This window comes from Colias philodice, chromosome 1 (assembly GCF_061535455.1).
Source record: "Colias philodice isolate Cphi_HAF_F1 chromosome 1, ilColPhil1 Martin Lab GWU primary, whole genome shotgun sequence".
NCBI classification, from domain to species: Eukaryota; Metazoa; Arthropoda; class Insecta; order Lepidoptera; family Pieridae; genus Colias; species Colias philodice.
In genome coordinates this window covers 2469503-2496251 of record NC_143086.1, presented here as the reverse complement: position 1 = coordinate 2496251, position 26749 = coordinate 2469503, and the positions used below count along the sequence as shown (strand labels likewise).

Here is a 26749-nt window from a genome sequence, read left to right as displayed (position 1 = left end):
TATCAATAACAATGTAAAGCTCAGGCTTCACCATATCAGTACCTATGGTCCTGTCTAAAGACTAAAATATCTAACTTCTAACCTATCAACAATGCAAAGTTATAACATAACGAAATAATCTCCATTGCGTAATTGCCTATAGCACAGTGTTAGATAATAGATGACACTTATTTCGTTGCATTTTCACGGCGAGAGCTTTCGTTACCGGTTCCTCATGACCTTGTACTTGAGATGAGCACCAGATCTCTATATAAGTTGGATTTCGACACACAAACAACATTCACGGGTCGGTATTCGTCTGTGACCCTCAAGATGTTTACTATCTGGGTGCGTAACTATTATTTTCTCAGTTACATACTAAATATTATCTGTGGTATTGTGTTTGACATTTGACAATTACTTTTATTTTCAATATTTAATCTGCGCTAACTTTGTAGTGTTTATTTTTTAAATTAACTGTCGGTTGTGTGTTTCAGTGTTACCAATTTATGTACCATAGATAATATTTAGCGTGCATAATTTAGTTTAAGTTTAGATATTATGTAACAGTTTTCAGTGATATATTTCATTTGTGATCGAACCGCGACGGTTATTGCTAAGCGAATTTAATTTTGTTTTTTTTTTTCTAGCTGTAACAATAATATAAATGTTACCTGCTTTAAAATTTTTGTTTCACTGATAAAGAACTAAGATATTTTTTTTGGGGTTACCTACTAATGGTTTAATTTTAATAATTATTTTAAATACATGATATGTGAACTATTTAACCGATTTGATAAAGAGGCAATAATACATATGTGCTATTAAGAAAATCTGAAAATCTCGTAACAGTGTCTTAGTTTAAAATACCTACACCCGATTTAGATTATGGATCCTTATCACTAACATCTAATTGTAATTATGTGATTGTTTTTTAAACGTGCTTTTTATATCTTCACCTGTATTTTTATAAGTTTGTATGCAAATATAACTGACTCCTTTAGACTCGATTTGGACCCATGAAATATGAACGTTTAAAACGTTCAGATTTAATCAAACTTTGTGCAGTTATCAAGGATCGGTGACAATATAATAATTTCATTAGTTATCTTAACAAGGCGTCAGTATTTACAAAACTAATTTTATTTCAAAAATTAATTTTGCTGCGTTGATTGGTAGGTAATTGAAATTAATCTAGAGGAGCAATTTAAAAATTTCGCTGATTTTTATAGTGTGATAAAAATCCGAATGAAATTTTAATCGTAAAAAAACTAAATACTAATTGTAAAATTATAACAAAGAGGTTGACTTAATTAATTTTTTAGTTTAAAAAAATTAATAAAATAAAACTAAAAATTATGTAATTTGCGGAAATAATTATTGTAATAAAACCCACCCTAACTAAAAATAGACTAAGCAGATCTAGCAACAAAATACCGACCGATAGTAATTTGCATTTACCTACCACGGCGGTCACTATAATTGCTCAAAAGAGCTAAAGCTTACTAGTCTTAAAAACTGGATCACGGCAAAATAAACCACTTCTAAGCTAACCTACCGCGAAAATATAAAAAAATGCTGTAAGATACGATAAAATAAAAAAATTATATATAAAATAACCCGATTACGAAATAAGGGCGTTCAAGAAAAGAGCATAGCTACGATTTTAAGTCTACAAAAGATCGGTATCTAATTGGTAATTGGGGTAGTGGCCACCATAGAGTACATTATTACAAATGGTGGCCACTAAAGGCTTTGCCAGATAGAACGCGTAGCGCGCATCAAAGCGCCTACGTGATGACGCACTATGACGCGTAGTTGTGTACTACGCGGTACTAGGTATAACTTCATACAGCTCGACAACGTTCTGACGCACGCTAAGTACGCGTTCTATCTGAGAAAAGGCTCGATAGTAGATAATTTATTACCTTTTATTATCCAAACGAAAGAATTACAAACAGAAGAAAAACCCGCATAGTTCCCGTGGGATTTCCGGGATTGCGTCATTTTACCGGGATAAAAAGTAACCTATGTCCTTTCTCGGGTATCAAAATATCTCCATACCAAATTTCATGAAAATTGGTTCAGTGGTTTAGGCGTGATTGAGTAACAGACAGACAGACAGAGTTACTATCGCATTTATAATATTAGTATGGATTGTAAAAGTTATTATCACATAAAGAGTAAAGAAACTTTTTCACTATGTATCATTATATTTTTTTTTCTAGTATATGTTCTGGGAAAAGCAGTGAATTTTATTGTAATATTTACTATTATTGTAATATAACTTTGTGAATAAGAGGAGAAAAATTACAAAAAATGTATAGATGTATTATGCTACGTAGATTCCAAAAATCGCATCACATTAAAACTAAGGTAATAGCAGTTATTCTCCGGGGACGGCGAAATATTATTGTGAATAATCTATTTAAACTTGGACTCAGGCTAGGGAAAGATGCCCATAAAAAGTAAGTGGCCCAGAAAATTCCTAGCTACATTTCGAAAATCTCGAAGTGTCAGGGTAAATAATAAATCAAAAATTAACCATCAGGATCATAGTAAACTTCCTAATATTGCAGTCTACAGTCTGACACACGAGAATAATGTACGTTTAACAAGCTTCATAATATATAATATCTATTTCCTATTTAATTTCCGCCCGAAAACACGAAAACATTTTGCATATTGAGACAGCAATAAACTTAATGAATTATTAAATTGGCCTTGGTCACATTGTTGTTGAAATATTTAAAATTTCGGAAATCCCCGATATGGTTTATACTTTATGGCGGCATTAAATATATTGTCTGTGGTAATTGCCCGATAAATAATTGTTGTCTGTGGTCACTTAGCCCTTTTGAGAATGGGGAAAAACCTTTATATAAAATATCAACGACGTTCTTTTATTATAAATTACTTCCGCATGAAACTCCTTCCCTTAAATTTTCACAGTGTGTGTATAATCGTGTAAGTGCATAAAACTATAATATTATTCGTAAGATATATATTTCAAATGACTGATGAAATTACATTTATATACTCAATCGATTGGACGAAACGTTAGAGTTTGGCATAAGATTTTAATTTAACTTAAATAATGGGGATAATAAAACATTGTATAGATTTTCAGAAAAAAAAATCATTACCATCAATAAAAAACATGCAGGGTCAACCGGTTAGTTTTTAATGAAAAAAAACACAAACGAAAAAAAACACGTTTAAAAATATTTATACAAAAATTGAATTAATCCTTCCTTATATAGACAAATTTATAGCTGCATGTTAGATAATTATGCGTGGGTGCATAAAAATACTAAATAAATATATTTCTTGGGCAAGAACAATCATAAAAATCTTTACAAATTAATATTATGTTTTGATTGCGAAATAATTACATATAAAATTGCAATAAATTATAATCAATATTCGTATACATATTATAATAAGATACATTTGGCATTTGGTAACTTTAATATCAATTATGGATAAAAATTATTGTAAAACCAATGTAAAACTTAACAACAAAATATACATACGTAGTAAGTAAGAATAAAAAACGTAACTATTAGAGTTTCCGATTCTTTAATAAATTTATAATCGCCGTAAACAAAGAAAACGTACGTAACCTTTGTTATAATTTCAATTAACTAGGCTGTAACTTTAAGAAAGTACCTAGAATCTAGATATTATGTAGTTCAAAATTCCATCTATCTTTATAAATCACAAACATTTTCCTACTATGACAAAAGGAGGTAATGCCAATAACATATGTACATAAACTATAGGTTTCTGAACGTAAAGGAAAACAAGACATTAATTTACGTATTTTAACTCGCTTAAATGGAGCCGTAATTTAGCCCATGTTATTACAGTGAAGTTCAATGCTCTGAGACATGGGTTGTGCAATGTCCAAACCTCACCGAGACCCACCTTGAACTGACCATAAACAAACACATCTTTTACCACAGATAATATAACACTATACAATATGCGTTTTTAAATACAGTGCGTTTTTTGAAATGAGATTTACAAGTGCACGCGTTAGGTACGCAATAGGGGTATAAAAATAATTACGTTAAAAACAACCGACTTCAAAAACGGAAAAGTGAGAAATAAAAAAGATTTGATATTATTAATTACTACATATTACATATTTAGATGTGCTATTTACTAAAAAGGTTTGATGTCGGTGCACGGGCTTAATACTAAGTGCTTATTGCTTGGCACCGACTTCAAACCAATTTAATAAATAGCACATCTAAATAATATGTAGTAAGTAATTATATCAAGTCCTTTTTATTTTTGAAGTCGGTTGTTTTTAACGTTTTATTTAATACTTTTTAGTGTATTTTTCAACACGAATCAAACCAAACTCGATAAAGTTGAGTCAATATATTACTGAGTTCCTATGGCCACCTTCCGATTCCATCATCAAATCAGCTCTATGTCATGATCATGTTTTATCGCAATCCAATTTATATACGTATACAAAATTTCAGCTCAATCGGTTACCGGGAAGTGAATCAAAGTTACTTGCTACATTTCAATTAAGTCATCGAGATCAGACAAAAATGCTCATAAAATAAAAACTACTGGGCCTATCCGAATAAAATTGTTATGGGACCAATTCGATACCATTCCGCATCAAACAAAAAAAGAATCACGTAAATCGGTTCAGAAACCTCGGAGTGATCGGTGTACATACATTAAAAAAAAAGATATACCGGCCGAATTGATAACCTCCTCCTTTTTTTTGAAGTCGGTTAATAAAATGATGCATTTTAAACATATCGACATTAGATTTTTAGGTAGTGGTGACACTTATCCGGTTCTGACCTAGGACTTATATGTAAAAATAGTGTAAAAAAATAATGTTAATTAGTTAATGTCCTATGTCCTATTTAATTGATTTTTAACAAATTGATACAATTTCAATCGGAACAAAACAGTGTACTTCGAGGACAAAAAGTCAGGTGTGAACAATCACAGTGAACAAAGGTGTGAATCGATTCATATTCACAGGAACTCATTGACACTGAATTTTATTTCAATCCATACTAATATTATAAATGCGAAAGTAACTCTGTCTGTCTGTCTGTTACTCAATCACGCCTAAACTACTGAACCAATTTTCATGAAATTTGGTATGGAGATATTTTGATACCCGAGAAGAGACATAGGCTACTTTTTATCCCGGGAAAATGACGTAATCCCGGAAATCCCACGGGAACGGGAACTATACGGGTTTTTCTTTGACTGCGCGGGCGAAGCCGCGGGCGGAAACCTAGTTAATTATATCTTCAAAAAATATACATCCGTGACATTTGCGGTTGTATTCATTGTTAAAAATTTAATTTGCCAAAAGATACGTGAAAACGTAGTTACATATCTAACTAGTTATCAAACGAATAAAAAAGGATATGTATGAATATCCCTTAATTAAATTCAATATTTGTAGAAGAGATATATCTGGAACATAAGCGCAAAATACAAACTAACTTATTTAAAATGTCAGTAATTTCTCCAATATAATAATAGAAAAGTTCCATTGATATTTTTATACGGGAATTACCTTATTCCATACCTGCATCACAATTGACAGATATCTTAACGTTATTATTTTAATTGTCCTTTTCGTTGTTTCAGGTGCTCGCGGTCGCTCTTGGAGCTGTGGTTGCTGATGTCAACCAAGGCTACCAATACAAAGCGCCGTCGTTCGGCTTGCCTACATACCAATTAGGAAGCGGTCAATACAACAGCGGGCTGTCCGGCTCTGGCTACCAGTCAGGCTCCAGCTACTCGAGTGGCTCGAACTCCTACAGCTCCGGAGGCAGCGGCTCTTTGGGTGGCATCGGTAGTGGCTACCAGAACGGCTACGCCCTCGGCCTCAACTCTGGAAAATACAATGCAGGCAATGCCGCCGGTTCTGGTTATGTTCAAGGCTCGTCCAACAGCGGCAAATACAGCTCAAGCAGCTCCTCATCTGGTTTAGGATCTGGTGCATTAAACAATCGCTACCAGTCAGGAGCTTACCTTACTGGATCTTCCGGCAGCGGCTCTGGAAATGGTTTCGGATCATCTGGAGGCAGCAAATATGCCTTTGAATCAAACTCCGGCCAGTACAACTCTGGTTATTACAACAATGGTGCTTCACAAAGTGGTTCTGGATATAACGTTTTCGGTTCCGGCTCAAACAGTGGATCCAACTACAACGCTGGATCAGGATTGAATTCCGGTTATTACAATGGTGCACAAAGTGGTTCAAATTACAACGTTTTAGGAAATGTACCCGGAGCTGTCAGCAGTGTGGGATCTTCAGGTCATCAACTAACTGAATATCAATCTACTTTCCAAAGTACATCTGACACGAGTGCTTTAGACAATGTTGGTAGTCACTATGAAGCTGCAAGTAAATACCAACATCAACATTCGACAGGCGTGAAAAACGAATATTACATCCAAAATTCGAACCAACCAACACAAGTGTTTAAGCACTTCTACGTATGGTCAGCACCCGAGGAACCAGAAATTGTCCAACGTAAACCTATTGTGCTGCCACCACCACAAAAACACTACAAGATCATTTTCGTCAAGGCCCCAACACAACCCGCTCCAGCTCCACAAATTATCACAGTGCCAGAACAGAAGGAAGAAAAAACTATTGTATACGTATTGGTTAAGAAACCAGAAGATGCTAAGAACATTGCTCTTCCTCAATTCGAATCAAAGGCACCATCCAAACCTGAAGTATTCTTCGTTAAATACAACGACAAGGCCGAGTCTCAAGCTCTTATTGATAACATTGTTAGTGATTATAACAAGGGTGGTATAAAAGCCTCCTTTGAAAACTTCAACATAGGTTCCGGTCAAGGATCCCCGTACACCATCGTAGGCTCGTCTAACCAGGGTATTGATGAATCCAGCTCTGGATCACTTGACTCCTTGATCGGATCGTCCCAATCATCCGTAAGCAGCTCATCAAACTCAGGTGCAGTATCCTCTTCTTTTGGAGATAAATTTTCTTCAGTAAGTGAATCGCCATCAGCTGTCAGTCTTCAATCAAACTCAAATAAAGGATCCGGGTTAATAACTGTAAACAAGTTATCCTCTAATAATATTGATTCTAGTACTGGTTCCGCTTCTAGCTTTGGATCTTCATTGTATAATAAGGAATCTTCCGTAATCAGTGTAACACCCAGCTCAAGCGTTTCAACTGTAGCTAGCGTCGTCAGCTCTAGCGAGGACGAAGAAGATCAAGAGAAGATTAACAACAGATTTGGCGCAGAATCAAACACTAATGAAAATGATTCAAAAATTTCAAGCAGTTCCTCTGTAGCTGGGTTGGAATCTAGTTCAGGAAGTGATGTAGAAACCAGCACAGCAAGTGGTTTAGAATCTAGCGCAGGAAATGTTTTAGAATCTAACAAAGCAAGTGGTCTAGAATCTAACTCAGGATCTGCATCGGACTCCAAGAGTGGTTCTAGCTCTGCGTCAAGCAGTGAAGACTCAAGCTCATCCTTTGTTTCAGGTTCAAGCTCAGGATTAGGATCAAGTTCAGGTGCTTCCTTTGGGTCAAACAGCGGAACTGGATCAATCAGCGGTGAGAGCGCAAATCAAGGTAGTAACTTCGGCTCTGGTTATTACACTGCTCAACCCGCTGTATCTTTCGGCGTCAACAGCGGTTCTGGATTAAATAACCTGGGATCATCATCAGGATCCAACAAATACTCATCATCATCAAGCTTTAGCTCTGGAAGTGGATTATCTGGTGCTAGTGGAACTGGCAGTGGATCAGTATACAACTATGACTCTTCTTCAAAAAAGAGTTCATCTTACTATAACACAAAGCCACTTGTCTACTCTGGTTCTTCATTAGGTTCATTAGGTTCAGGCAGCAGCTTTGGATCATCTAAATATTCTTTCGGCAGCAGTGGTCAAGGCACAGGTTCTTCCTACTACACGCCAAAGCCAAGCGTAAGCTTCGGTACTTACACTGGTAACGTTGGATCTGGATTAGCTTCCAACAGATTTGGCTCAACAGTCTCCTTCGGATCTGGAAGCGGTGTTTCTGGTTCAAACGGTTTATCATCTGCCAGCGGATCCTCCTTAGCCGATTTATACGAACCAACTACAGTGAGCAACTTATCTGCCAACCAAGCTGGATCAAGTTTAGTCTCTACTAGTCAAGGTGTTCCCCACGAAACTTACGGAACACCTCAGTTCAAAGTATTGTAAATTTAACGCTATGTAACGACGACTGTTACTTTTAATTTTGGATGCAAATAAATGACTATCCAAAAAATCATGTTTTGTTTAAATATTGACTCATAATTTATTTAAAAATCTAATCATTTACAACGTTCTGACACTTATCAATTGACTTGAAATTATGCACTTATTTACTTTAATTGCATTGTTTCGTTATTAGTTGTCCTATAAACATTCATAGATTAATCATATTATGAAACAATTAATCATATTTAAATAGTTAAGATGTTTTTATAAAAGATTTAATGTTAAGAATCTTAAAAATTCAAGAATTTACACCATATAATGATTTTAACTATCACAATAAATTAACTCTGACTTGGAGTAGGTATTCATTAACCTTGCTTTATATATTCATGTCTATTCATGAATTCATATAAGTTAAAGACGAGAACAGAATATTAAATAGACGTTTACACATTAAACCATTCGATATACACTTTAAATACCATTTCCACATTACCACAGATGATATAATACTAATATTATATATTATAGTAATACATATATAATACTATCTATTAAGTATTACTATAACGTAAATTACTGTTTTTCCTGTGTGTGTACGTAATTATGTAGGTACACAGATTCCATAAATTAAAGAGAAAAAAATTAATTATAAAAAGGTGAATAATATTAAAGAATGAAGATGATTACTTTAACTTATATGTATATATCTCGATGAATTTCGTATCACCTATTTATTTTTGTTTCACACCTTTTCATTCCCGTAACTTCCTTGAATATTTCAATAGTAAAATCAGCCGTTAAGCTATTCGTGATTCAAACGAACAATAATCAATCATTAGGTACCCTAATCTAAGCTGTGACGATTTCAACGAACCAGAAATAATTATAATACCTGTTCTTGAGTTATAATATGTGTACCTGAAATTCATTTTTTTATTCTATAGAAATAAAATAAACAATTATCACTAGCCCATGTCTAGTACCCACTACCATACAGACATCATACACAGGGACTGTCTCAGTCTGCTGAGAATACAAATTCCACCAAACCGGCCAAGTGCGGGTTAGTGTAAATCATAATGAACTCAATCATTAATTATTTATTCAACTAGACAAATTATTGTAGAAGCATTTTTCAACCAAAATATAGAAAAATAATATAATTTACCTACACCCAGTTATATTATGTCAATAATCATAATATGTTCAACCGATTGAAACAGCGATCTAGTGAATTATTAATTGTAGTAAAAAAGTGAAAAATATATAATACTAGTGGTCCGCCCCGGCTTCGCCCGTGGTACATATTTTGCAATAAAAGGTAGCCTATGTCCTTTCTCGGGTATCAAATTATCTCCATACCAAATTTCATGCAAATTGGTTCAGTAGTTTAGGCGTGATTGAGTAACAGACAGACAGACAGAGTTACTTTCGCATTTATAATATTAGTAAGGATTTTAGTAATTACGAATTGCTATGATTGCATGCTCGTCTAGTCTTGAACAGAACTTTTTCGACTGAGCTCTGTGGCTAACCAATGCAAAATATTACTAAAAATTAATTTCTTAAATTAATTTATCCCTTTACCCAAAAAAATATAAAACACACATTGTACACGGCAAAAATAACACCAATAAAATACATAGATACGTTAACAGAAGCCAGAATCACATCTTTCATAAAATATGTAACTGCTTAATCATTTATAAATATTTCTGACTCTCAAAATATATCGATCATTTCATTGAGGAACATCGTTATAAATAAACTCTAATCCGTACATTACGTGTACACTGTACAGAGTACGTACAAGATGAATGGAGGCATAATATCAGTTGTGGAATGTACAGCAATTTCACCTGTTTCCAATACGCAAAAGCGACGTCAGATGCTTCTTAATATAACTATTAGCTGATTGCAAATGAAGTTGGCACATTACTGGCATTTTAATGTTGCCCATCCGCATGCTCGATCTGTGTTATCTTGATTTATCGAATTGCGAGCCATAATATCGAATTCCCGAGTAATTTAACTGTAATGCGTTGATGCTAGGGCTGCGAGATGCATGTTTTAAATATTATAAACCTAGGTATGCCATAATATACTGAACAATTGATGCGTTGCAGTCTTGTAGGTACAATATTCTAACCGTAGTATGTGACAAACGCTATCCCATTACGCACTTGCCATTACAATTGTTGTCAACAATCAATAGCATTAGATCTCAGTCAGCTTTATCACAGACTAATAATAATATAATAATATACTACGTATACAAGCTTTATGTTGCTCTCTCTTTATTGGTATTACTTTTGAAGTCCAGAATAGTTAAAATCTAGAATTCAGACAGCAAGACCAGCACAATAACATAGCAAAACAACAATTATTAGTTATATGCCTTTATGAAAAATGTCTAATTTAATTATTCACATTACAGTCCATTTATCTTTAAATCAAATAAACTTCCTATTATTTGATAACATTAAAAATATCTATAACTGCAAAGTTGCAATTGTTGGAATTCCAACAATTGTTTATTGTTTATGGAACCTAAATATACGAATATTTTGTAAGGAAAAGTCTGCGAGAGACAGCCCTAATGACGACTGATAGTAAGTTTGATAGGCATTGTTTATGAATGAAATGCCTCTATTTCGAGGCAAGCGCGCGTGACGTCTTAATGCTTATGCACTTTTCTTAGGATTGCTTGGAATGTTCACGGCGCCGGCGCCGAGCGCTAAGGTCATTACACATTGGCACAATTTCAATGTATTTAACTAATAACGTATTTAACGTTTATGTCTATAATTTATAACTCCTCGATTTAGGTTAGCGTCAATCGGATGGATTTGGAATTGATTCCTGTTTGAATATCGCTCTTCTGTAATCTGTTCTTTGATCTTTCATTGTTTATTTTTGTTTGCCCTTTACGAAATCTCACTTTAGTGAATGTACAAAATCAATTTGCTCGTAACTAAAGTGAAGGGAACACAATTGTTAAAGTTGATGTTTTTTTTGTACATAAGTATATTTTCAACATTGCCGTACCTATGTCCTAAAAAATAAAACTTGTATACATTATTATCACAAACATAAATAGTAACTATCTATCTGTATTTTATAATAAATGAATAAATAAGTTCAGTGTGACTAGTCTGAGCAAAATTCGCAATAAGAAGAAATTCACATTCAACTAAAAAAATATTCTCCTAGCTGAATTTAATAGCAATTTCTAGCAGGGTTTATATCTTACCAAAATAACTACTATGGGCAGTTTGTATGCTAATTTAAATAATTTCTTTACGTTTTCTAAGTAGATATATTAAATGAGATAATATTATATTAGAAAAATATATCAGTATAAACTTTGATGTATAAACAAGTACATTACTACGTTATTTTTAACAAATGCAAAGAAATACAATATTACCACTTCACTAAAGACTAGATATGTAAAAAATGTATACCTACATATTAAATAAAGGCTAAAAAAAGGTTATGTACAGATCAACCAGCTTAATGTATTTAAACATAAATCAAAAATAATTTGTCTAACTAGTAATAATCAACACAATCGCAAAATAATAACTAAACAACTCGATTCTATGGGTAGATACATAGAAATATTACGTAATCATCTGCACAAAACATAATAATACGCTATAAAAAATAAATAACTTCAATCATATTATATAATAATTTATGGCTTAAATAAATTGAAATGTATTTTGTGTATTGTGCTTTATTTTATTTATATTTGGAAGTCGGATTTGGGATTCACCCAAACTCAATAGTCAATTTATATTGTAACGAAACAAAGAAGACTAATTGTTTCGGGGCCGTTTTAAATAACCACAATATTTTGACAACATCGTCTTGCGCTAGATCCTGCGAATCTATTATAATTAACAAAACCAAAATCGGTATCGTAAAAGTATTCCAATATCCGCATGTAAAATTTTTTATCCAAATAAATAAACCTCAAGCTAATAAAATTGCGATATTGAAAATACATTCAAATACATATTTTAATAAATATGTGAGATTGCTGGCTGTCGAAATGGAATCCGTAATAGGATTAAAAACATCAATGCCTATTGTGACAGGAGGAGCATATTATACGACCCAAGACATGATATTAAAATTCTGTGAATATGAAATGAAAAATACGGGAGGATATTATATTTGTACATCTGTAATGAAGAGCACCAACTGCGCATTCGAGGGAATACCATTATTTATTGGAGAAAAGGTCATAGGTATTTCTGATAAACAAAATATTTGTAATTTGCAGAGGGTATTTATATCGGTTGGTCCAGTGATCCCTTGGATAATGTCAGTTATGAGGTACGATAAAGTTAAGTTTATCAAAACGAAATCACAACTGAAAACTGCTACATTAACAAAACGAAAAAGAGCTTTACACAAACAAATACCATTTCGAAGTAAAACGAAAAGACTAACACATAAATCCAACAATTTACACTCCTTAAAAAATATTGCAAGGCAAAATAAAGAGAAGACTTTGAAAAATACAAAAAATAAAACAAGTATTAACAATAAACTCAGTAGAGAATTTAAGGCAACTAAAAATAAACAAAAGGCGACTACTAAATCATCAAGTAAAAAAGGAAATAGTTCGTGTAAGCATAATTCTAAATCGTGCTCAAGATACCAATCCAAAGTTATTACAACAAAAACCACAAACATCACAGCGAGGGTACAAAATATATCAATAGGGACAAAACGATTTAAAACAAAATTAAAATTAAAATTATCATCAAAACTATCAGTATCACATACAAGTCCCACGCCGAAAAAGATACTTCCAAAAACCAAACCGACGACAAGCAAAAAAACTAGCACAACAAAATTTACAAAACCACCGAAAATAATCAAAGCTTCATTTAAAACGACGAAAAGAACAAATCCAAAGATAATTACTACGAGCCGTAGCACCTTTTCGACGGTAACTGGAAAACCAAACAGAATTTTATCGACGAAGGATTCGACTGTCGTTGTCAGTTTTAAAACTGTTTCATCACCAAAACCTACCACTATCCAATTTTTGAACTTAACAACAAGCTATGATAATATAAGATTAAGAGAAGACAACATTAATGATGGAACATTAAATGTGTCTGTATCTTCAGATGAGAGAAGTCAGTTGAAATTATCAACGAATGCAGTAGACTGGTTCATGAAGAAATTCAGTGATAGACTCAAGAAAGGTCCTCCGCCGATTCTTATACTAACTACACAAATGACCACGGAATTTATAGATTTAACATAACTATATAATAAAAAGTAAATTCACACTGTACGGTCTACGTTATACGACTTCTTAATATAATATAGCCTTAGGTATAAAACTTATGACGTAACCAAATTCCTCACAAACGACTGGACTATTTTTTAGGAAATTTTGCGTGTATATCAGGAAGGTCTGAGAATTATTGGCTAATGATGAATTATTAGTAAAAAGGTGTACAAAAGTTACTGACGCTTCGGAGTGGCACGTTGAAATCCATACTAATATTATAAATGCGAAAGTAACTCTGTCTGTCTGTCTGTTACTCAATCACGCCTAAACTACTGAACCAATTTACATGAAATTTGGAATGGATATATTTTGATACCCGAGAAAGGACATAGGCCACTTTTTATTGCGAAATATGTACCACGGGCGAAGCCGGGGCGGACCGCTAGTGTGGCTATATAGCCGTTGCAGTCCTTTGACACTATAATTTAATCATGCTTCTTTGTCATGTCATAACCTAATCTACAAATTTTTACTTGCCTACTATTATTGCCCCTAGATGACATGGGGTCGAAGGCCGAAAAACGTTTACCGTGCAATGTTTTTCTAGGTTTTTCCATTGATTTACTCGATGATAATAATGAACCTTTTTTTACGTTGGGAGATGCCTTATTACCATCGACCACACAACCACTGTGTGGTCGACGCTTATTACGCATCCCCCTCTACAGTTTTACTGCACGAGGAGGTATGTGGGACTCGCTTGAAGCCATACCCACTAAAACCCAACGGTGGTCACCGTTCATCTTCGGCGACAGGGGTTAACAGCCAGGCCTTGTACCCCGCGTGAGTGCCGCAACTTGGCAACTCGCCCAAGCCCATAATGTGGCAATAGGCGACGGTATCGCATATTATAACGCCGTCCTTTTACTGGGCTATCTGCCTTCTGTCGCAGGAGGGGCCGGTTTACTTGCAGCGAGCATATCTGTAGTATGCTTGTCTCTACGTAAACCTCCCCCTGATCTAGTTTGTTGGCTCTTGTTTCAGGGCAGACGCAGGACATACTGACGCCTGCGTCTGCCAGGTCTAAGTCAATGCAGGGTTAGCTCGTTGTTCGCTCCCAGCAAGCCCTCGAGAGGCCTTCTTTCAGATGTCCAAGCTGGACATGATAATAAAGAACCTAATGTACCTATATGAAAACATATAGATGTTTCAAAATAGATCTCCACTGGGCAATGCCTAGTTAAGGCCGTGTACGCGGTCCGTGCGCTGTTTGGCTCAAATATGTGATTTTTCAAACCAGATTGTCCATTAACCACTTATCTTACAAACATATGAATTACTAATAATTTTAGGAAATTTTATTGTCTATGTAGTTAGTTAAGAGTTTTTTTCAATTAATACAGTATTTGTGAATATCATCAAGATAACTGAGCCGATGATTACTTGATTTCACTTTTAGCGTCAATTTCGAAGCTAAAAATATCTGAAATTGCTGACAGATTTAACACACAATTATTTTTAACTAACTGCAAAAATCCTTATTAAAATAACTTAGTTAGTTATAAGATTTTTTTATTTTGGACTCCTAACTTACGAAATTAAAATCCGAACAATGTGAATTTTTTTAGAAATTATAGTCGACAAAATGATTATTTTCACCAAGATATTTGACTTTATTGAATATAATTTATACATATTGCAATAAAAGAATGTCTTACTTATAAGATAAAATTTAAAAAATCAACTAATAGAGGTACTATTATTTTTCTACAAATTTTTTTTGAGTACTATAAAACTCTGCGCGCGACCCGATTAAAATCTGTGCCCACTTGCCAAGTTAGGTGTGAAAGGGATAAAAAAACATACAGGCGTCATTCAAGGTCATATTTTCTTGTTACAAGTTAATGTTCATACTGAAATCTCCAGTATATTAGATATAAGCTTCTTGGTATTGAGGCAACTCTAAAGACATTATACTGGCAACTCATGTATGCAACTTTTATCTACTGTCTATGACTTTCGATGAAGACCGTATGTCAAAATCAAAAATGCAAGATGACATCTTTGTAAAAAATTTCAATGTCACCTGTCATATCATATCAGGAGAGAAATATTGACATTGCTCTAACTTGTAGCCGTAGGTATTAATTATTATTGTAGTTGGCAGCAGCTATTGATTTTTATGTAGATTATTACATGTGTTTTTAGACTCGAATTGTGGGTTTCAGAAGTTACCAAGGTTTCCTTTACGTACCGGTTAATAATTGTTGGTAAGTATTTTTCAGTATAATACAGTCTCTACTTTCTAGACGGTAAATAAAAAATCGTTTGCGTATAAAAAATATAGTGTGGCGTTAAAGGCGGACATATAAAATCGAATATTTGCTAATATCATAACTTCGTGTATGCATTGTTTTATCTTGGACTGTCAAAAGCAGATCCTTGATACAATGTAGATTATTGTAAAATAGTACCTACATAATATCTTGTTTTGACTGAGGTTCAGTAATAAATTTGAATGTTTCTCAATATTACACAAGGTTATTAGGTCTACCGTTTTCAAACTAAGTACATCAATTCAAATCATTTAAACATTACTGAGGAATGTACACATTTTGTATTTTCACATTTTGTATTTTTTAACAGGTTCCTTGGTATTACAAATATATCTTGCATATTCTACTTTGTAAATATCAACAGAGAATGCCTTTTCTAAGACAATTTATATGTCAATACACAGCCAAAAGTCGTATTTAAAATCAAAATTGTTATATTTTCCTATATGACTAAACAAAAAGAAACAAACAGTCTAAAAGAAGCTTTACTTAATATTCAATAGACCATTCGGAATGGTTTATTAAAGTCATTCTTTTCTTGATTCCTAGAAACTGATTACCGCACCTCATTTTCTCTTTCACGCGAAATAAGAGCTTGTTGTGGATTTGCATTTACTTTTATGTATATTCAAAGGTTTTTTTTAGATTGAGAATGGCAAACTCACCAAGTGGAATCAACAATTTCAAAGTAGTTTTACTGGGCGAGGGATGTGTCGGCAAGACGTCCATATTGCTGCGGTATATTGAAGACAAGTTTAACGACAAACACCTGACTACACTTCAGGTAATTTAAATTATAAGTTTATTTATAGTTAAATATGGTGATTTGCAAGTTAATTCTATAATCTTCAATATATAGTCAGTAGTATTATTAAAAAAATACAGATACTCTGTCTTTAAACATAATCATAGAAATAAATCATGAAATAGGTTCAATGGAGGAAGAAAACACTTAAAATTATGATGATACTAGCTTTCCGCCCGCGGCCTTGCCGCATTTTAAAAAGAAAACCCTGCATAGTTCCTGTTCCCATGGGATTTCCGGGTAAAACCTATGTGTTAATCCAAGTTACCCTCTATATGTGTGCTTAATTTCATTGTAATCGGTTCAGTAGTATTTGTGTGAAAGAGTTGTTGCTTTACCTGTATTTTTATTATTTGTTGTTATAGTGGCAATACCTCTGGGTACGGAACCCTAAAAAGCAGTTTACACATGAAGATTACATTTCTAATTTCTTTGGTTAAAATATATAAGTACTGATGACATAAAATACTGTATTTCGTAATTAAACATAACTTAATTGTAGTTGTAAAATTAAATGCAGCTAAGGAAACTGTAACATTCCCTCGATAACACAGCAAAACTTTGAGCAAGTATACAATTATGAGGATTAGTTTCCTAATTATAATTATTTTATGTTCAATAATTTCAATGTTTGAATTTTATTAAGTACAGCTTTGCATGTCAAAATAGTGAAGTTAAATTGGTATACTGAACACCTACAATAATTACAGAAAATATAACTACTGTCTCGTAATTATGCGGACTGGTAGCAGTACTATTATATATTCTGTGCTGGTATTCCGATTAACGCATTCAAACAAACAAAGAAACTTAAGTAGGTGTGAAATAAAGGTACAACAAATTTAATAATTTACACTGAAAATAGCATACGTATAGTTTCAATTGAGCAAGTATGTCCTTAAAGGTCAGTTGAGCATCCATCAACTTTTGGTTGTTGCTGATGTTCATTGATATTTTTATTTTTTTTAATAGTAAAATATAATGTTGTTTAAAAATCATGTTCAGTGTCAAGAAAGCTGAAATAGATTGAAAAAAAAATCAATAGTCATTTGTAAATATTTAATCTGAAATTATTTTATTCAAGAGAAATTATTTCAATACCATGAATTATTGAATAAATACTATACAATAGAAGTAGAAAAACATACAATTTACAGTCAATAATATTAAGGTTGATGAATACCAATAAAATTTTGTCTTCAAGATAATTACTAAAATTTGACTAAGTACTGAGCAATAAATAAAATATACTTCCACGTATTGTTAAAATATTATGTCTACAGTAATTTTCCATTGGCTCACAAATCAATACATCAACCCACATAGACTAAAACGGTCTCTGCTTACCAAGAAATTAATTTAATTACCTTCTGCATACTTATCATCCCACTTATGTATAAGTAGCTTTTCAACAGAACTCAAGGAACGTTCTAGAAAAATTACGGGCGGGGAACAAGTGGATAGTGTTTACAATTTTATTGGATTTGTGAATGCTACACAAATATTTGCGAAATGTTGAGATGAAAAAATAACTAATAGCCGCAACACCGCGGCGTAGTCAAAAGAAATTTCCACGGGAATAAGGTGTTTCACTGCGTTAAAAGTAAACACCTCTCTGTATATTTTGCAGACACAAAAATCATACAACCCAATCGCATCATTGCGTCGTGAAACAAAGATAAACATAGCATGTAGGTATAATATAAAGTGAGGATTCTTATCCTCTAATCTACACTAATACAGGAAAACTTGTTTGTTTGTTTGTTTGTAATTAATAGGCTCATAAACTACTGGACCGATTTTAAAAATTCTTTCACCATTCGAAAGCTACATTATCCACGAGTAATACAGGATAGGTTTTATCCCGGAAATTCCACGGGAACGGGAACTATGCTAGTTTTTCTTTGAAACCGCGAGCGGAGCCGCCGCGCCGGCAGAAAGCTAGTCCAATAATAAAATGGAATGAATAATGAATCAATTCTTTATTTCAGGGGAATAGTGTCTATAAATTATTGCGTGGTACGTCAGGGTATTCCAAGGGTATTCCTTGATGTATCGTTATGATTTAATTATGTTGTTGTTTTCGTACTCAAATGAAGTATTGCAGATTAGGTTCATGGGCATATGTAAAGCGTAGCTATCATCATCATTTATAAGATAATGTCGAATGTCCAATTTTTTGAGATTTAAAAATGTTATTTGTCACGTATAGTTAGTTACAATAAATAAACAAGGAAATTTTTTATTTATTTATTTTATTATATTTTAATTACTTGTCTCACAGGCGACGTTCCTCAACAAAAAGCTGAACATAAACGGAAAAAGGATAAATCTCTCGATCTGGGACACTGCCGGCCAGGAGAAGTTCCACGCTCTAGGACCAATCTACTATAGGAACTCGAACGGCGCCATCCTCGTGTACGATATCACCGATGAAGACTCCTTTGGAAAGGTAATGTTTCCTTATCATTGTAGTTATTTTAATATAGGATAATAAATTGTCAAATGGACCGCCCCCATGGCACAGTGGTGTTAACCATGTTGAGCGTAGAGCCGAGGCGTATTTCCAAACTATACAAGGCTAGCACGCAACGGTGTGAAACTAATCACGTATAGTTTGGAAATAACTTTTTTACAAAGTTCTTCCAATCTATACAACAGTAGTACGCAAATACTCGCGTATAATTTGTAGTGAAGTAAGTAAGAATAGCGCTCCAAAATATACATCGCCAGTACGCATGCGGATCGTGTATGCTTCAGAGTAAGCGCGGCGTCATTCCATTGCTCGCGTTTATATTATTGTATTGCTGTTTTTAAATCTATTATTACAATGCATACACGAATGTTGCGTACTGATCGTAAATATTTTATATCGTGGATGCTTGTGTCTTCTGTAGAAGTATCCTATAGGAAGGCCTTTTTTTTGTTTACCATTATGATGACTGCCTCGTGACTTTGATGTCTTTTGAGATTTTTTATTTCAAATATGAATTAAAATTTATTTCTTCACAAGAAACAGGTACTTACAATGTAAATATGTAATGTGTAAACCCTGACCTTCGAACTAGTGGCTAACTATGAAAGACAGTTTCTTCAGAATCTTTATATCGAATTTATTTGTATTTAACTTATAAATATCGTTAATTAAAAAAATTGCTTAGTTGCTCAAATTAAATTGAAACAGTAGTTATATAGTTATCACAAATATTATACGGTTACGGACATGAGAATGTGTATAATAACAATCCAATGCCTATTATTAGATCCGAGCGAACTGTTATTCCCTAGTGGGATACGGGACAAATGCATTCTATATCTGCTTCGATGCTCTATTTCTTTGATACTTAACGCGTGAGCCAACAATCGAGGAGGCCTCTTTAGTTTAGCATAGCCAGAAAAAACAAAAGCACTAAAGATTACTTTTTACTTAAATTTTAACCACGAGTTTATACGATAGATATAAAAACCTGGCTATTCTTATTCAGTACCTAATAACATTTTTTTTGACGAGCCCTGAAAATATTTTCTACACATTACTTCTATGGCGAAGATGTTCAAAAGCAGACGCCTTATAAGTTAAAAGGCTGAAACGAGTTTACGTTATAGTTGTAGAAAGATCGAGATTTTCAAATAATAAAATTCTCGCGAATGGTAAAGGTATACATTTCAAAACACAATGCATATCGACATTGTTTGAAGCTTTTATTCTCCGTGTCCTACATAAAGCGAAAATTTATAAATAACACACGTACAATACAGTTCCTTTGAAATAGTTTTATAATACTTGGCTACAATTCCTTTATGAACTATAAACTTGCAATAGAAAAATACTAAGTTTCATTGTTGCGGTGACTGCTGAGTGGCATTATACAATTACAAGTTTACAATAACAAGGTAAATAGCGAAGACTTACGCTTTCTTGGTAAAGAAATGTCGGTAGGTTTAATCAGCTAGATGTTTTCAAAGGGACAGATTTTAATTAGCAATGTTTTCAAAGAAACGAGAATGGTTGTATTTTATAGGTCGTTTTTTCCGCCTCTAATTTTTCATCAGGTGGGCGGTATTTTTCATTTAGCTGAATTTGAAGGAAAGTAGACGTTTACTATTACTATACATATATATATATATATATACAGGGTGGAAATTTTCTGTATAATGGTAATATACGTACAATTTAATTGTATTAAGTAACATTGATAAAGATCTGTATATTCAGCCTTTGAAAAGCCGCAATTGAATTCGATAAAATATATAATAGAAATATATAATAGATTAAATATTGGATTTCTACAATGAACTTTAAAGATAGATTTACCCTCGTATTATATGTATAACGTTTCATGTATGTACTTTAAAACGCACTGAGGATTGTACTCTATACATTCGCAATTGGTGTCATCCTGTTTGTGATATGTGAAGACTTTTTGTATTCACTCGGCACATTGTATGCATTTTATATAACCAATACATATTATTTATGCTAAGGTAACTACTATGCATCTCATATTAAATTAAAGTTATTAAAGTTATTCTTCAAGTTTTTTGGAATGGAAGGGGACAGTAGAAGCATAGAATGGGGACATCATAGTGATCGGGTTACGTCTCCAATTAAAGTATACAATAAACAGATGAAGTTAAGCCCCGTGTCTACTGTCCCATTGAGCAGATGCATTATAAAAAAATTGTTTAAACGTATTGTTAATTTTTGTCCGAATGAACTGATAATTTTTCAATAACAATTCGCAGTATCTCAAGAAAATTTTAAATAATGATCTATAAAAAATACACTTATAATTATGAAGTTTGGTAATTCCAGGTTAAGAATTGGGTAAAGGAGTTGAAGAAGATGCTCGGCTCGGACATTGTTCTGGTGATAGCTGGTAACAAAATAGACTTGGAGCATGAGAGGACGGTGCCGCTTGAAGAAGCCGAAAGGTAAAAGTAAAAGGAAATATAAAAGTAAACTATTGCCAAAAGATTTGCTGCCTCCTTGGTACAGTGGTTGATAGGGTCCTGGGATCGATTCCCGGTGGAGACGAAGAAAAAAAATGTCTCTGTCTGACAGGTCACAGAAGGCTGATCACCTACTTGTCTCCTAAAATCGATCAGTGAAACAGATGAATAATACATCTGTTTCACTGATCCCTTACCCCACTAGGGGACATGGGAGTCATGGGACTCCACTTATTGCTAAAAAAAAGTATAACTTATTAATAATAATTTATAATATTTAATTACAAGCAAGCACTGAAACACTAAATAAAGAATTGAAAGTTAATTTGTAATAGTCATGGTCTGAAAAATATTATTTTCAAGAAGTTATTACATAATTTAATAAATCTCTAAAAGACTTTTCTCGTCGGTATTCGTGCGTGCATAAAATGAAATAGTAAAATTAAACCAACAATTATTATAAATCTTTAAGTACCTCACCAACTGACTATTTAAAAAAAACACAGGTGAAAACTGAAGAAAGATAAAAATCTTCTAGATTGGACAGCACCTTCGTCTAATATAATATTTTTAAATTAATATCTTGCTATTAGTGATCTCTTTACGCGTTGTATTCCGACTCAGTGGTTATGTCGGTCGAGTGCTTAATCGAATATAAATACTACAATCTAAAAACATTTCATTTTAACTAGTGATCGCCCACTTGTCAAATTTTAACTTTATTATTTATATATTAAATTTTTCTTATAAATATATTTTTCATGAGTCAAATGGACACAAATTTGTAGCCTATAAAAATTGTTATCTCTAAAAAAAAACTTCGTGAAAATTCAGAGGACCTCTTTTGTTTTCTGCAGCTATTATACTTCAATGTTAGGAAAAAATATTTAATAACAATACGTTAACATAATGTGTCGTTTTAATAGGTTTTACTAGCCTTGAAAGAAATGTAAATGTTTGTTGTTTTGACAAATTCGTGCATCAGATAAGATAATATGTGGCTTTGCTTATCGTTATATGTTAATAATATGTTGACAATATTTTACTTTTATGAGATATCTACATTCTAGAGTAAGTCTAAGTTTTGTACGGATAAAATCTGTTTAGAAAATCTTTAAATATGATCACACGAATGCGGAGCATGCATTTGGGTTTTAGGAGCCGTAGAATTTGAAACACTTTCTTATGTCAGAACAAGCAAAGGGACAGATGGGCCACCTGATGTTGAATGGTCACCACCGCCCATAAACACTTGTAGCATTGGTAGTGTTACAGGTGCTTTGGCAGTTTGGGACAAGTAAGCTCTTTTCTTGAAGGCCTCAATGTCGTAGTAGCGTAAAACTTTCTTTCTAAATGATGCTTAATAACTCAGGCCCCGGAATCACAGACAATAGAAAATCTATTGAGTCGTGGACCGATCGGGCCGTTCGGGGCTCAATGGGTTAACATATTATTTTAATAACTATTAATTTTTCATTTAACTTTAATTATGATTAATTCTTACTCATCTAATGTTCACGCTCATTGTTTATCTGATAGATGTGATTGTTAATGCTTGGGGGCCTGGTGACCCGTAACACAACTACTTACCCGTAACACAAGTATTTTATACTTATCGCGGGCACCAGTCTCTTACAAATGTTAGTGTTAAGATATATAGATTAACAATGTATGTGTTGATTGTACATTTGTGATGAGAAAATAAATAAATTTAATTTAATATTTCCAGCTATGCGAACACGGTGGGAGCGAAGCACTACTACACGTCCGCGAAGCTGAACCAGGGCGTGGAGGAGCTGTTCCTGGAGCTGACGCGCGAGATGGCGGAGCGGGCGGAGCGCGGGGCGCGGGCGGACGCGGGGCGCGGGTCGCGCGTGCTCGTGGTGGACGACGAAGCGCCCGCGCGCGGCTCGTGCTGCGGGGGGGCGAGGAGCGCGTAAGTGCGGCGCTATACCCACCGGTACCTCGCCACCAGTGCCGGCGTCAGGGCGGGCGAGAGGGGGCGATGGCCCAGCCCCCCTAGACAAGTGGCTTTCTATTAGCGTAAAGTTTAATAGAATAGATTATGGATGTATGAGATTGACGTTTGATTACGACGACGACGACTTTACGCTAATAGAAAGCCACTTGTCTAACCCCCCAGGGTTACAAATTCTGGGGGGCGCTGAGATCTGAAGTTTGAGTCTCTTGCCTCTCCTGGTGCAAACCTTCAGAACACGACGTGGGCGCCACAATATTTTTGCCTGGGGTGTCAGTGGCCCTTACACCGGCACTGCTCGCCAGCTTCTACCTTATGGGCGTTCGTTGACTCGCGACCAAGAAGCTTATATCTAATACACTGGATATTTCAGTATGAACATTAACTTGTAACAAGAAAATATGACGTTGAATGACGCCTGTATGTTTTTATCCCTTTCACACCTAGGTAGTTAGTTAGGTGTGAAAGGGATAAAAAAACATACAGGCGTCATTCAACGTCATATTTTCTTGTTACAAGTTAATGTTCATACTGAAATATCCAGTGTATTAGATATAAGCTTCTTTCTCGCAACCGTCTCTAGTGGCCCCGATCTACGCAGACGTACACTGTATGATCGGTGGGCGCGTTCGGACTCGCGATCTAGCTACAATTTCTTTAACCTACGCAAACGTACGCTACGTTGTATGACGGGGCTTTGTCGATCATAATATCGAGGTTTCTTAAGAGTCCTTATCGATTTTAGAGTGATTTTTACTTGTTTCTGTAATTCTTCAGAAGCTCGTTTAACAACACTAAAATAGTAACAATGTGTGATGATATCTTAAATTAAAGATTCATTCAATATCTAAAATACGTTCGAGACAATTTATTGATATTCATTGTCCAGTTTGTTTAATAGCCAATAACCTAAGGCGTGTTTCAATTTTTTCCATGCGGGACGTTCGTGTCTTTGTATTTTACACGGAATTTAATAGAAGAAGTTTTCTTATAAAATATACTACAGTAAAGACACTGAGATATCCTAAAATATGTTCGAGGCAATTTATGTACTTTTATATTATTAAAATCACTCTTAAAATCGATACGGCCCCTTAAGCGCTACCACAAATTACGCAGTACGTTACGTTGTATTGCGGGCGCGACAGTCACCATGCGCAGAAATCCTTTGCGCATTTCACTGAGCACTATAGTTACGTGCCAACTATTATACATCTGATCTTAGTCTACATGCATTGTGCATCTTATTCGTCGGTCGTTCTAGTGTTCGCTGTTTCTAGAACTTCCGCTTTCGTAAGTGCATCTTTTATTTCGGCTTGAAAGAATCTAAATAGTACTACACTTTTTGTACTATAACATCACTTTTTTTTTTTCATATATATTTTATTATATTTTCAGTTTATACGTATATTCAAAATGAATGAATATTTCTTATTTGCGTTAAATTTAAAAAAATAACATTTTATTATATTGTTAGTCTTAATTAGATATAAGGTATTCATATTGTCTATTATTCGAAATTGCTATTTGAACAAAATTTAACAACGAAGTGTTTGGTCGTCATCTTATATTTTGTCAAAGGGTTCTTAAACTGTAATAATTCTATTTTTTAACCGACTTCAAAAATAAGGAGGAGGTTCTTTATACAGGGTGTACCAAAAAGTAGTGATGAACGGAAGCTGAGAGGTAGAGGACCTAGAGGGCTATCCGAATCACCCCCATGTATGTAATGCGATTTTTCGTATTTTCGGAGTTATGACGATTTTTTCAATTTTTCACCTATCGCCGAGTACGATGATATTTTCACTCATGCTGACGTCAATGATTGCGGAAGATGCTTGATTTTTTTTGTGTGCTAAGCTGAAAGATAGGCCAATTCAGTATGGTAACATTTACTATCGTTAGATCTTTGAATGGAATAAAAAAAAGAATGAAATGGCAAGAAAGATAAAATTACCCAGTATGTTCACCACTTCAAGGGCCCGTAAAAAAATAAAATCACATAAAAAAAGTTTTCCGTTTGACTTTTAAAAACTTGCTCTATCTATCAGATAGCTACCCTGAAAATTTCATTTTATTATTCAGAAGGCTTCAATCGAAAAATTTGAATCTAAATGTGGTAAGTGCAAAAATTGAATTAACATGATGATCATTAAAACCAATAAATAGGTGTTTAATTACCAGAAATTTTTAAAATAACCCCGCTGTTGCTCAATGCAAGTGCGACATCACCGTAAAAAGTAGTCTTTTAAATGTCTGAATGCCCTTTTATCATTTTTAATGGTTTCTTCTGCTACTATGAATTTCCGGGTTATTTCGTCCAAATTGTGGCAGTCTCTCGTCTTTGTAGTATCCCCACGGAAAATAATCAATAGGGTTTATGTCCGGGGACCGTGCAGGCCAGGCTAAAGGGCCAAGATACCCTGAAAGATGGATTGGTCGTTGCAGCCTGCGCATGCGCCGGTGAAGCCTGCCTTAAAGCCTGGCCTCCACGGTCCCTCGACCTAAACCCCATTGATTTGTTTCAATGGGAATATTAAAAAGACTTCGGCTACTTGAGAGAATGCCACAATTTAGACGAAATAACCCGGAAATTCATAGTAACAGAAGAAACCATTAAAAATGATAAAAGGGCATTCAGACATTTAAAAGACAACTTTTTACGGTGATGTCGCACTTGCATTGAGCAACAGCGGGGTTATTTTAAAAATTTCTGGTAATTAAACACCTATTTATTGGTTTTAATGATCATCATGTTAATTCAATTTTTGCACTTACCACATTTAGATTTAAATTTTTCGATTGAAGCCTTCTGAATAATAAAATGAAATTTTCAGGGTAGCTATCTGATAGATAGAGCAAGTTTTTAAAAGTCAAACGGAAAATTTTTTTTATGTGATTTTATTTTTTTACGGGCCCTTGAAGTGGTGAACATACTGGGTAATTTTATCTTTCTTGCCATTTAATTATTTTTTTTATTCCATTCAAAGATCTAACGATAGTAAATGTTACCATACTGAATTGGCCTATCTTTCAGCTTAGCACACAAAAAAAATCAAGCATCTTCCGCAATCATTGACGTCAGCATGAGTGAAAATATCATCGTACTCGGCGATCGGTGAAAAATTGAAAAAATCGTCATAACTCCGAAAATACGAAAAATCGCATAACATACATGGGGGTGATTCGGATAGCCC

At 34.0% G+C, this 26749-nt stretch overlaps 2 protein-coding genes across 5 annotated transcripts in view; both read left to right on the top strand.

Annotated features, from left to right (window-relative positions):
* The first annotated feature begins 284 nt into the window (after positions 1–284).
* On the top strand, positions 285–8281 carry LOC149491031 (uncharacterized). The gene is made up of 2 exons (XM_089697880.1): positions 285–327; positions 5626–8281. Exons 1-2 carry the CDS (start codon positions 313–315, stop codon positions 8212–8214), a joined length of 2604 nt encoding a protein of 867 aa, XP_089554006.1. The 5' UTR covers positions 285–312; the 3' UTR covers positions 8215–8281.
* Positions 8282–15528: 7247 nt separating this feature from the next.
* LOC149491026 (ras-related protein Rab-21-like) overlaps positions 15529–26749 on the top strand; it is a 61385-nt gene continuing 50164 nt past the window's right edge. The window contains exons 1-6 of one of the 4 annotated variants that reach the window (XR_016315746.1): positions 15529–15611; positions 15709–15750; positions 16462–16600; positions 18906–19073; positions 21438–21556; positions 23304–24040. Coding sequence is in view for 1 of the 4 variants with exons in the window: in XM_089696426.1 (XP_089552552.1) it covers positions 16469–16600; positions 18906–19073; positions 21438–21556; positions 23304–23514 (630 nt within the window). In the remaining 3 variants the exon portion in view is untranslated. Of the gene's footprint in view, positions 15751–16461; positions 16601–18905; positions 19074–21437; positions 21557–23303; positions 25193–26749 lie in introns of those variants that run through there. The other 3 variants (XR_016315745.1, XR_016315742.1, XM_089696426.1) reach the window with 3 other exon arrangements.